Below are 12,783 nucleotides of genomic sequence, written 5' to 3'. Positions count from 1 at the left end.
ACTTTTACCTTAAGGCAAAGCAGTTTGGTAAGGCAGTGGCGGGTACTGTAAAATAAGGATCTCTTGTTTTCTGCTTTATAATACTTTTTACCCAAGTGCTTTGCCAGCTGTGAGATTGAGCATCAGTTGATCTGGGAGCGCTCTCTGGTGAGTGTGGTTTGCTGCAAAGCAACATAATCTCCTTTTGCATCCCTAGACAGTCACTCTGAGCCTGTGAGCTTCTGTGGATCCTTGTTTGGGGATAACCTAATAACAGCGTCAACAATTCCGTTGCCATGCTGGAAAAGAACAAGACTGGGAAGTATTAACCAGCTGGGATTCCTAGCATTTCATGTGGTGGTTGTAGGCAGTTACTGTGCACTACAGCTTCATGGTTTTAGCAATTTTTATTTAATGGTAACTGGCAGTTGACATAAGTTTAGCACTCCTTAAGTTTTCTGCAGGATAGTAGTCTGATTTGGGATGGGAATAATGGAATATTCAACAGAGAGAGGCAGCAGCATGAAAAAAAACATCCACTCTGACAACACAGGGCAGCTGAATCATACAAATAGATCCTGATCCAAAACAGCAGAGTCTTGAAAAAATGCAAGCAAACCAATTTGTACAAAACCACTTTTTGAGAAAAATAAATCCTCTTGGCCACTGGTGTCAAACATGAAATTAAGCCTGTTATTAATTTATCCCCAGTCTGAATTATTGTGTGTCACTTCATTGCAATGCTTCAGCTGTATCTTCAGAGGCACAAAGATTTGTATTTTGAAGGGTGACGCTTTAGTTGCATTCATGTCTGGGTCAGTTTGTTTCTTCTGGGGCATTGCATCCTCTCCTGTATTTAATTTACTGTGTGTTTGACTGCTTTGTGCTTGATTTAGGCCTCACTGGTTTGGGGCTATGTCCCTGGAAATGAGTAGTTGGCAGTCCAGGCACCTCTCAGGTTGCCTGGGTCTCAAGGTGAGCTTTGAACTCTGCAAATCTGAGCCCTAAACATAGGTATGCTTTGGCATTTGCAATTTAAAACAAATCTTGATAAGATCAGAATTTGTAACTGATGCTGAAATTTCTATGGGGGAATTTTACATACATTACTTTATTTAGAAACAAATACCTTCCCATTATTTTATCTTCTTAATAATAATAAGTGGAATAGGAAGGCAAGGCAAAAAGTGTTTCTGATCAGTTGATCTTATCAGGATTTTATTCTGTCTTTCCAGCTTGCATGTTTGCTGCTGCACTTGGCTCTACTGGTGATGAGAATACATGTGGCACAGGCTTCATTCCAGCTCTCCCTTCCTTTTTGCATCTGTCATACAAGATGCTTCCAAAATGCAAATTATTTTATCTGTCTGTGAAAGGGAACTGGGAGGTTGTTTTGACTATATACAGATTTTTGCCTTTTAAATACATCAGTGTTTGTGTAGCTGCTTAATCTTCTTTGTTTTCTCTGTGACTCTTCTGTTGGCTGAGTAGTGCTCCAACTCTTACATAAGGAAATCTCACTCCTAAGGCATGTTCCATTAAACCCCAGAAGATGAGTTGTGTCTTCTCAAGGTCCCATGAATAATTTGCAAGGTTTAGCATCTATAATTAAGGGAAGGTCAGCATATTGGCAGTATATAAATTCAAGTTTTAAACCAACAAGACATGGCTGTACACAGCTGACAACCACATTCATGTTCTGTTTTATTACAATGTAGAGTGCTGCATTAGGAAATGAGGGTGGGATCTGGATATGGTATTATAGAATATCCTGAGTGGGAAGGGACCTGCAGGGATCACCCAGTCCAGCCCCTGGCCCTGCCTAGACACCCCAACAACCCCACCCTGGGCAGTGCCAGCACCCTCTGGGGGAAGAACCTTTCCCTGAGCTGCAGCCTGAGCTGCCCTGGCCCAGCTCCAGCCGTGCCCTGGCTGCTGTCCCTGTCCCAGAGCAGAGATGGGAGCTGCCTCTCAGGAGGAAGCTGCACGCTGCCTTGAGGTCTCCAAGTTTCTCCATGTTTGGAGAAACATGTGGAAGTGGGTTTGGATCAGAAATAGCCTTTCCCTGTGAACACAGTCTGACCTGCCCATCTCAGTGCTGATTGTTCTCCCTCCATTTCTATTAAATGCATTTTGCTAAGCAATATCCCAACAACCTAAGACAAGTACAAGAGGCTGGAAATTCTAATAAATGGAAAGCTTACAGCCAACCTGTCTGCAACATAAAGAAGCAGAGAACTGAAAAATACCATGAGAAATGGGGGAAGAGTAATTTCTTGAAATTATACTTTAAAAAACATCTATTTGTTCCTACATAAAGCGGCTCCTGCTTTTATCCTACCATTGAGCTGTGCCGTGAGAGGAGGTCAGTTGAAGTGAAAGCCTCTGGGGTATAAAAAATTAATCATACCAAATAACTCACAGGCTTCAGGCCTCACATTTTAAACACAAATTACAGTTTTTTGGTTGCCCAGGGAATCTTGTTAGAAAGTGAGGCAACAGTTTCAAGGAGTTAAAAGCAGAATTGGGATGGTTTTGGTGGGTTTTGTTGCCCGTGGAAGTTTTGTATGTGCGCAAGTCACTGATTGATACACTGAAATTATTCCAAACTGAGCAAAAAGCACTTAGTGGTGGCTCTTCCTCTAGGTGCAGAGAGTTGTTTTCGTATTACTTCCTTAGAATTTAGGAGAGTGGATTATTAATGTATCAGTAAATGCACTGGGTACAGCACAGAGGTTTTCCAGTGTCCAGCCCCACTGTTGCATGTGTTACTGGAGATGTGATATATGATAAGAACCTGATGTTTTGCCTTGATACCATCTGACCTCCTGCTCTCCTTAACTCCCTGCTCTCTTTCTCTCTCTCTCTCTCTCTGGCCTTTTTTGTCTATCCATTTCTTTTTAGAAAATGAGTGACTTTCTCTCCCAAGAGGATGTGGCTGCAGTGGCAGAGTGGAGCAGTTTTAACACTGGCTTTGCGTGGGAGGGCTCAAGGCAGTCAGTAGTTTTTAGTGAGACTCCAGTGCCACCCGCCTCACAGCCTTCTGCCAGCTGGCACTTTGGTGCTTCCTCCCTAAGCAGCGAGGAGGAGGAGGAGAAGGAGCAGGAGGAGGCGGTTCCCAGCCGATCCGCCAGCGAGGAGGACCTGACATGTGGAAAGGGGGTTTGTGTGGATGTGGAGAAGGACTCGGAGCTCTCTGAGCTGGAGCCCCCACCCAGCCCTGCCACACTTCCCCTGCAGCCCTGGGGAGGAGAGGAGGAGGTGGCAGAGGATGGTGAAGACAGCTTTGCATTTAGAAAGCCACATGGCGAATGTCCCAACCCAGATGCTCCTAACAGGCTGCTGGAGCTCATTCGCTGCTTCCAGGTAGTGAGCCCAGCTCCTGCACCCCACACCCCGGTTTCCTTTGGAGTGGGAACCCAAACACTGCAGCAAGCAGGCGCCAGACACGCATAGGAGTTGGGTTTGCTTGGCTTGAACTCGTGCTTGGAGCTAATGAGCTGGTGAATCTCCCACAGTCAGTGCAATAAGCCCCTCTCAATTTATCTTTGAATTAAATATGAGCCACTGTCAATTTGTCTTTGCATTAAATACGAGTCCCTCTCAATTTATCTTTGCATGAAATACAGTTGCCACAGTGCAATGCCCTTTGCTCTTCTTGGATTGAAGCATCTTGTGTCATTCCCATGAAAAGGCAATATTTAGGCTCAAAAATAATGTAATTTTAGCTCCTTAAGGAGTGCTGGCTCCAGCTGGACTGGCAGCTGACTCTCAGCACAGCAGAGCAAATTTGAGGTGCTGTCCAGTGTGTCCCTTTGTGCTCCCCACTGTGGGAGGGATTTTTGCCTGCTCCAGTGTTGATGTTGCTTTTGGTTCAATAGATGCCTGTTTCTCCCTGATGATCGCAGTGGCATCTGGCAGGGTTGGGGATGGTGGCAGAAACTGAGCTCTCTGGGAAAGCACTGGCTCTGAACTCACTCTGTCTTCCTCTGGATAATCATCAGGTGTTGGAACAACTGATTTCTCTCCACCCTTATTTTTCTTCCTGTTTTATCTGACATTGATTTAATAAAAGTTAAAGATTTGATGAGGATTTTTCATAACACAGTATTACTCTTGAGGTCAGGATAAAGCTGCTCAACTGTGATAAAGTCTTTGTGTGCCCAGGGTTGGTGTTAATCCTGACGCTGGCATCAGCAGGTGAGGGTCATCTTCTCCTGGCAACTGGCAATGAGCTTCTGGCAATTAGAAAGTTAAGAATCAGTGGAGACAGCGTCTGTGGTGTTGTGACACATCCGTTAAACCCTTAATGCCTGGTTTGGGCTGACCAGAGTCCACAGTGTGGGGAAGGGCTGGAGGATTTTGCTGCCTGTCTAATCCTCACGCCTCATTGCTGCCCTCAGAGCAGTGTGTTGTTCCAGAGACTTAAACCCAAAGATTTCCAGGCTGACCTTGGTTCCCACAGTACTTTTATCAGATCAGTGTCAGAACACTTGCCAGCAGCCCAGTCAGGATGTGGAGATGGGAACTGGCTGTTTACAAGATGTTTTTAACCCTGTCTCACAGCCCCCGCTAGTGAAGACACAGACGGTCACCATCTCTGATGTGTCCAGCGCCATCAAAAGTGAAATTCCCACAAAGGAAGTCCCTATTGTCCACACAGAGACAAAGACCATCACCTATGAAGCTGCACAGGTAAGGTGTGTTCTGATAAATTTCCTAGGGGCTTAATTAAACCCAAGTAAACGTTTTGTTTCCGAATCCTCAGGATGAGACAGCAGCATCTGTCTGTCTCTGCATGTCTGGGTGCAGCACAGGCGTTAACTGATGCTGTGGACACTATTTCCAGGTGCATCAAATATTTTTAGAGGAGCAGTGGTTTTGCGATCCCTGAAGAGTAATTATTTTTTCAAGATGTGCTTGCAAACAGAATTTATCTTCAGCTAGTGGTGGCGTCAGGATGTGGCTCTCTCTGTACAAAGTTAACCTGAGCTGGCCTTTTTTTCTGTTTTGCTCTAACTGGAAAATGGAAAGGAAAAGTGATCTCCAGGGCTGGGATCTGTCAGCCATGTGTGCACAGGATGTGATGTGCCATAAGATCTCTTGCAGACTGTGGAAAATGGTCCCACCTTGTGGTAATTCCAGATATTGTCCCAGTGCTGAGCAAGGACGCTGTCCAGTGGGGACATGGACAGCATGGCCAGGGTGACTTAGTTTGGGATTTTTGGCAGACCTTGAGTGATTGAGTCTTGAAATCCAAGAACTAGCTCTAAAAGTTATTCCTGTTTCAGCAAATGTGTGGACGTTCTTTGCTTCTGCAGAGCATGAAGTGAGGGATGTACAAGGTGTTGTCAGGAAGGAGGAAGGGTGACAATTACCTTCTGAATAAGATTGTGCTCTTGGCTTTGTTGATCTCCACAGATGCAGGCAGGTGGAATTTGGGATCGGTGTCTGTGTTGGTCTCCTGTCATGGTTCAGGCATGGATTGTATGACCAGCACTGCAGGGCCAGCAGCATGCTCAGATTTGGGTACATCCCAGTGCCCCCGGTCTGAGGGGTGTCACAGGTCCTCCCTGAAGGATCTGTGCTTTTTCAGCCTTAAAGCATAGGGACTTTGAGCTTTCAGAGACCTGCCCAGCTCTTGTGCACTTAGGCACAGGTTGACTTGTGTCTTGTCCACGATGGAGCTGCTGTCCTCAGATTGTCCTTTGTCTGGCTCTGGTCATGTGGAGCCTTTGCTTCTGTCCCCACTGCTCAGGGACTGATGGCCTGTTCTTGTGTCCCACAGACAGATGGTGGCAACGGGGATTTAGACCCTGGCATCCTGCTGACTGCCCAGACCATCACTTCAGAAACCACCAGCAGCACCACCACCACCCAGATCACCAAGGTAACACCAGGGAGCACCACAAAACACCAATTCAACCAACAGCCTGATGGAGAGATGGGCAGGGATGAAAGAGAGGAAAAAAAAAAGTTTTTGGAAGGTCCTTTCAAACACATGATTAGTACCTGGAGCAAAGCACAAAGGGTTCATTTTCGCCTGTGTTAAATCTGTGGATTGTGCATTAATTGCAGCACAGTCTGGACATAGACTCTGACTGTCCTGTGGGGCAGCAGGAAGAGCTGTACTGTGAGGAGAAGCTCTTCCCTGGCTCAGCTATAAAAAATAACTCTTTGACAGTTTTTCCTTGAGCAGCAGCAGTTTCCCCTGTGACTCTAATGCTGGGTACAACAGCACTATTTGGTGATGCTATTTTTGGATACCATCTTTAGACAGGCAGCCCCCGTGAGCTCAAACGCCTCTGTACTTTTACACTAACAGCAGCTTTTCCTTCTGTTCTAGACTGTGAAAGGTGGCATCTCAGAGACACGGATTGAGAAGAGGATTGTCATCACAGGAGATGCAGATGTAGACCATGACCAGGTAGGAGTATGGATAATGATCCAAAAGAGTTTCCCAGAGCTGGCAAAAATCAGTCAGGCTGCCCGTCCAAAGACAGTGTCAACAAAAAATGAACCAGGGAAACTTTACTGGGGTAGAGATAAAAGTTCATATTTTTAAAAATTGTGGCTGCTTCATCCCTGTAAATGTTCAAGGCCACGTTGGACAGGGCTTAAAGCAACCTGGTCTAGTGGAAGGTGTCCCTGCCCATAGCAGGGGGTGGAATGGGATGAGGATTTAGGTCCATTTCCAACCAAGCCATTCCATGATTCTATCAGTAATAAATTCCTTTTTGACATTAAGCAGCTGAGCCAGGAAAGCTGAATTCTATGATGAGCAGCAAAGTTTTGATTGCAGAATTGTTTCAGACAGTTGTAGGCTTTTTTTAAAAATCCATAAAAATGTGAAATAAAAGTTTTCTTTGACATCTGGCTGATCTGCATTCCTTTTCCCATAACTTTGAAGCACTATTGCTATACTGTAGTGCCAGAAGTAGTTTCAGAGCACTCAGCACCTGCGTTACATCTCTTTGGCTTTATATGAAACCTTTCTGATGACTCAGCCTCATTGGCCTCTTGCATGTGTTGGAAGTGATGATTTTGTCATCAGGGAATTATACTTTGAATTTAAATTTAGTCACAAGTATCATGGGGGTGGAAAATATTCTTATGACAAGATCTAGTTTATTAACTCCAACAGAAAATGTCTGAGATGTGCCTATCACACTTGCTGGAAGAATAAGCAGGTTATGCTTAATTGCTCTCATCCATCTTCTGCCATGGGGCAGTGGAGAAGTGGGGGTATTCTTCAAATAGTGCTTTCCCTTTCAGAGATAATGTAATAGCACTAAAAGTCACCAAAGTGCGTGGCTGATGTCCTTGGGGCAGTGTTGGCCACCACAATTTAAGACCTAAAACAATTAGAGAGATTCCAAAGGAAGCTCTGAAGATGGGGAAGGATCAGGAGGGGCCGTAGAGGGGGTGGCTGAGGGCACTCTGTGTGTTCAGCTGGAGCAGAGGACACTGAGGGCAAAGCTCAGTGGGGTCTGCAGCTCCTCCCGAGGGGCAGCTCTGATCTCTGCTCCCTATGGTAGAGGAGGTTTAGGCTGGAGCTCAGGGAAAGGTTCTTCCCCCAGAGGGTGCTGGCACTGCCCAGGCTCCCCAGGGAATGGGCACGGCCCCGAGGCTGCCAGAGCTCCAGGAGCCTTTGGACAGCGCTGCCAGGGATGCCCAGGGTGGGGTTGTTTGGGGTCTGGGCAGGGCCTGGACTGGACTGGGTGATCCCTGTGGGTCCCTCCCAACTTGTGACTGTAATTTTCCTGAAATTCTATCAAGTGCATCTGTTTTTCCTTTTTACACCCTGGAGTTAGAAGAAGGTTCTTGTGCCCCTGGGGATGGTGGATGCCATGCTCTGACACTCTGACATGCTCTAACCTGTGCTCTCCCATGCTGTCCCTCAGGTCCTGGCACAGGCGATCAAGGCTGCCAAGGAGCAGCACCCAGACATGTCGGTGACCAAAGTGGTTGTGCACCAGGAGACCGAGATTGCAGAGGAGTAGTTGGGCTGTGTGAGTAAAGAGACCACCTCGGATGGGGGCAGGGGGTGACTGATCTCAGTGCACAGGAGATTTGGGTAAATAGGGTCAGAGGTGAAGTAAAATGATCATTGTTCTCTGCCGAGTCCTGCTCAGGCTGTTCCTCTTAGATCCGTGGAGGCTGATGAGGCAGTCACAGACAGACTAATCCTGTGGAAATGAGCCCAAATGGTTTAAAAGCTACACAGCTCCTGCCATGAAGCTACTTTGCCTTCCTAAATATCCATGATGTGCTGGGAGCACATGGAGCAGCTGTAGGTGCTGCATAGACCCCTGCCCACATTAGTGCCCAGTAACCCCCGAGCTGGACCCCAAGCTTGCCTGGAAATCCTGTTTCCTGCATTTTTTTAAGTTTGGGAAGGAGCTGCTAAAGGAATCCTGGAGCTCTGGCTGTGCCTCAGTGCTTTAAAGGCCATTCTGCCCCATACCACTGATCACAAAATCCTGGAATGGTTTGGGTTGGATGGGACCATGAAGTTCATCCAGTCCCACCCCTGACATGGGCAGGGACATCTTCTACTATCCCAGGATGCTCCAAACCCTGTCCAGCCTGGCCTTGGACACTTCCAGGGATCCAGGGGCAGCCACAGCTTCTCTGGGCACCCTGTGCCAGGGTCTTACCACCCTCCCAGGGAAAAATTCCTTCCCAATATCCCATCCAGCCCTGCCCTCTGACATTCTTGTCCTGTTGCTCCAGACCCCTGTGCAAAGTCACTCTCCTAGGTCCCCTTTAGGCACCTCCCACCTGCTACTGGTGGTAACTCACCTGAATTCAGTTCCCATCCACTTCAGGGAGGCAGATTCCTGTCTCCTCCAGGATGCTGCTGTTGGTAGGTGCAACTTATCATCTTCCTCTCTTGCTAGGAAATGTTCCTGCCCGCTACACCACCAGGAAAAAGAAACCCAGCAAAACTACCAAGAAACTACCTGGAGCACAAAGACCTCGGATTTCAGACTTGACACTCAGAGACATGAATATCATTTATTAAGAGTTGCGCTTTGACATTTTACTTGGGATTTTTCCAGAGTCCACTAGATCCTATTGGATATAGGGTTTTGTTTTGTTTTGTTGGTTTCTTTTTTTATATCTATTGCGACAGAGATATGCCATATTTCTAACTTCTAAAATATTTCTAATATTTTTTACAGGTTTTCAGTTTTGCATTCCCTCTCACACAAAGCCTCTTCAGACACAGAATCCCACCTCACAGGGCTCCAGGGCTCCCTGTTTTAACTTGTATTCCCTCTGCCTCGTCAGGGATAACGGAGCTGTTCCATGCATATTCCCAGTGTGGGATCTGTGTGCGCCTTCACAAAGCCATGGGTCCTTCTTCCAGGAGAGTCAGTTTAAAGAGTCAGACTTCATGCAGCATTTCCCATTGCCTCTAGCTTATTTTTGTAGCTCTGGAGAGCTCCAGCCCCGCTGCGACCCCTGGGCTGCTCCGAGCTCCCTCCCGACTGGGTTCCAGCCCTGACGTGTGATCACAGTAGGGTTTTGTGGTGTAGCCTATGCACACATCTGAATAGTTGACTAGATTTAAGGAATACTGGAAGTTGCTTCAAGTATCTTATACTGTGAATTTTAGAGCTTTAAGAGGACTGTGATAGCATCTCGCCTTCTTCCCGTGTGTCTCTGCCGTGTGCTCCCCCCCCCGTTTGTGTTTTCTAGGTGCCATTAAATTAAAAAGCCCTTAGAAGTGTGTGTTTAAGGTGTTTGGACTCGGGATGCTATTAAGGTAGGCTTGTGCAGCATTCACAGGAACTGAGCTTTTCGATGTCATAGTTTTTTACTTGTATGTGTTCATGATTTTTAAACTAGGGAGGGGTTTTTGGTTTTTTTGTAAGTCATGGGTTGGGTTTTTTTCCTCCCCTCACAGTGCTATTTAAAGCTGAACACGTTACTCATTTCCCATAGTGTGTATCCTACTATCATTTAATTTAAACTCCTTTAGACAATCCTTCCTAGGCCTGCAAGCTGTATTTGGAGAGGCCGAACAAGGAATTTTAGGAGGTGTCAGGTGTTGCTGGTTGTGATAGAACCAAACCACATGGGAGGTGTTGACATTCTCTCTTCCACGCTGGCCTGTGGGGCTGGATTTGGCTTCATGACCCCCTTGCTGGAATGAAATATCAGGGTGATCGTCTAAATCTTGAGGCTGAGCTTACAGACCCCCCAGGGCCATCTCCAGCACAGAGGGGGTGATGGAAAAACATGATTTCAGGGGCTGGATGTGCTCCCACTGCTGCTCTCTAAGCTTCATGGGAATGTTCTTGCCTGGTTTGTCCTTCTACCATTTAAATTCAAGAAGCAAAAAATCAACCAAGCTCTGTAAAGAGTCTGCCCAGACACTTGTGAACACTATAGTCCACTTGAGGTTGTGATTTTTTTTTTTCATGTATAAATATATATATATATACAGTGTGTCACAGTGGTAGCTGAGGGCAGGGAGTGCTCTGCTCCTCAGGTGAGGATGGGAAAAAAATGGCAATAAAGATAAAAGCTCTCCAGTTTTAAATTTAAATCATGTATTTCAGAAGTCACTGGATTTAGCTCAGGCTGCAATGACTTCACTGTTTAGCTGCAACCAGCCCTGGAACTACACTGGGGCTGGTGCAGCTTCTCAGCTTCAGGTGCAATTTTAATTAAGTTGCCAGTATTGGTTGGAGACACTGCTGGAGCTGCTGGATTTTGGCTCTGTTTGAACCTTGCTGGCCCTGGGTCCTGCTCAGCCTCCAGCCTTCCCGTGCCAGCAGCTGCCTCTGGGCTGCTCTGGTGCCTGAGATGTTCTGCCTCCCTCAGGGCATCGTGCTCTGGGGATTTAGGGAGTCCTGGGCTACAGTGCAGAGATGAAGTCTTCCTATCCATGTCTGAAAAGCCCATTCCTTCCTTATTCTGCCACGCAGGCTCTGGAAGAGGTCTGTGTCTCTGCTGTCCTCAGCTTAGTTGGGTAATGCTTGCCTTAAACACTCACCATGCTGAGCATTCTCTGTCACTGACCTTTTTCTGGGAATTGAGTTCTTTGCCACTCTGTCCTTCCTTCTCTCTTGCAACAGACACCTGAGGAGTGAAGGGGCACATGAAGCAGTGGCTGAGGGGATTTCTGGGCTTTACCAGGCAGAGCCAGTGTGATAAATTAAGTTTCTGCACAGCACTCAAAGGCACTTGGCTGTCAGGAGAATTTAGTGGACTGTGGTCCCTGGGTGTTCCCTTGGGGCATCCCATGCCCTGAGCACGGTGAGTGGGACAAAACACCGCAGGGGATTTCTGGGGTGAGAAACCTGCTGGCAGGAGAGGTTGTTCCTTTCCAAAAGGATATGGTCACTGTCGCTGCAGATGTCCCTTGTTAAAGGGCCTGTAGACTAGAACAACCCTATTTTTATTTTTTTCCTTTGATTTTGGGTGGCTGTTTCCAGGTTGTCCATTTTCACACTTGCCCCCGCTGAGTTCATGCTTCTCCTGGAGTAATTCAAACAAGTCATGGCCTCATGTGCCCTTTGCCACTGCCTGCTGTCTGACCTCAGGGGTTTCCAGCCCCACTCCTGCCAACATGGTGCCCGAGCCCAGGAGCTGGACAGGAGCCTGGGAAGAAGATAAAAGTTAAAAGCAGAAGAAGCTTCTCTCACCCTCAGCCAAGGCCGTGGTGGAGCTGCCCACTCCCCTTCCACCTCTGGTGGGATTTAAAATCCTTGGCTCTGAGCGTGCTGTGTCAGCTCTAGGGACAAACCAGCTAAGTAAGGTCTATTTATATGAATGTTCCCAGCTCTTCCCACTCCACAAATTCACCCAGAGACTGTCTTGATTGTATAATATGCATTATATGGAAGCTATTTATATATGAATGAATGTTTTTATAGAAAGGAAGGCAAGGAGCTCTTGTTCTTCTCCATTAAACTGGAATGGCAGGTCCGGTTGCCCAGTAGCAATCCCTGACCAACAGAGATGTGTTAGCAAAGGACTGACTGATTTCTGGTTTTAATAAACTGTGGTTTGCTGATTTTCCTAATTGTACAATTACCTTAAGAGGTGGTAGCATCCCAGCCTTAGAGATGAAACTTGTAAAAACAAAAAAATAAATTATTTAGTTGAGAAGATGAAGGAGCTTTGTAAATTTTTTAAGGCAATTGTGAATTGTCTAGGTTAGGCATTTACACTCTTTATAAAAATAGGAACTTTTAAAGTTGGCAAAACTTTCTAGATCAACTAGTAATGGGAGCTGTTATTTTGGATTTTCATAGTGAATCAAAGGGAAAGTTCCCATAGTGTTTAGGCAGACCTAAGTGTTCAGTATTGCTTCTTGTATTGCATTTTTCAATAAATCTTCAAACAAAACTCTCTCCCTGGCACTGAATTCTCTTCCTCCTTCTCACCTTCCTCCAGGTCTCTCTCCTTAGCCTGGCTTTGTGGTGACTTGGTTTTACTAGCCTAAACCAAAGCCCCTAAATGTAGCTACAATGGTGCCAAAGCTCTCCCAGCCCTGGGCCAACATTTCCCTGCACTCTTGGTGCCTTCAGACCCTTTAAACAGTTCCCATTGTGGTCACATGAGGGACCAAAGCCCCCAGAAGGGCCAGAAGCAATTCCCAGAGTTCCAGTTTGCCCCAAAGAAGCATCAGTTGATATAAAACCTTCCTTTGAGTTGTAGAATTTGTGGTGAGCCCAGGTGAGGCGTGTGCTCAGCAGCTGCTGCCCAACTCTAAGTAAGTGTGACTCAACTGGAGTGAAATCCATCGATATTTTGGTCCTAATTTCTAATTTTTTTTCTGGC

The 12,783-nt window shown here is 46.5% G+C and overlaps 1 protein-coding gene across 30 annotated transcripts in view; it reads left to right on the top strand.

Annotated features, from left to right (window-relative positions):
- The window catches only part of EPB41 (erythrocyte membrane protein band 4.1), a 94,960-nt gene extending 82,612 nt beyond the window's left edge, over positions 1-12,348 (top strand). For 16 of the 30 annotated variants that reach the window (XM_053964386.1, XM_053964385.1, XM_053964383.1 and 13 more), the window contains one exon: positions 2,884-4,538. In XM_053964386.1, the coding sequence (XP_053820361.1) occupies positions 2,884-3,435 (552 nt within the window). In that variant the 3' untranslated portion in view covers positions 3,436-4,538. The other 14 variants (XM_053964404.1, XM_053964403.1, XM_053964400.1 and 11 more) reach the window with 4 other exon arrangements.
- The last annotated feature ends 435 nt before the right edge of the window (positions 12,349-12,783 follow it).

This window comes from Vidua chalybeata, chromosome 25, assembly GCF_026979565.1.
Source record: "Vidua chalybeata isolate OUT-0048 chromosome 25, bVidCha1 merged haplotype, whole genome shotgun sequence".
NCBI classification, from domain to species: Eukaryota; Metazoa; Chordata; class Aves; order Passeriformes; family Viduidae; genus Vidua; species Vidua chalybeata.
Note: the sequence above shows the minus strand (reverse complement) of the source record. Positions and strands in the feature narration are given on the sequence as shown.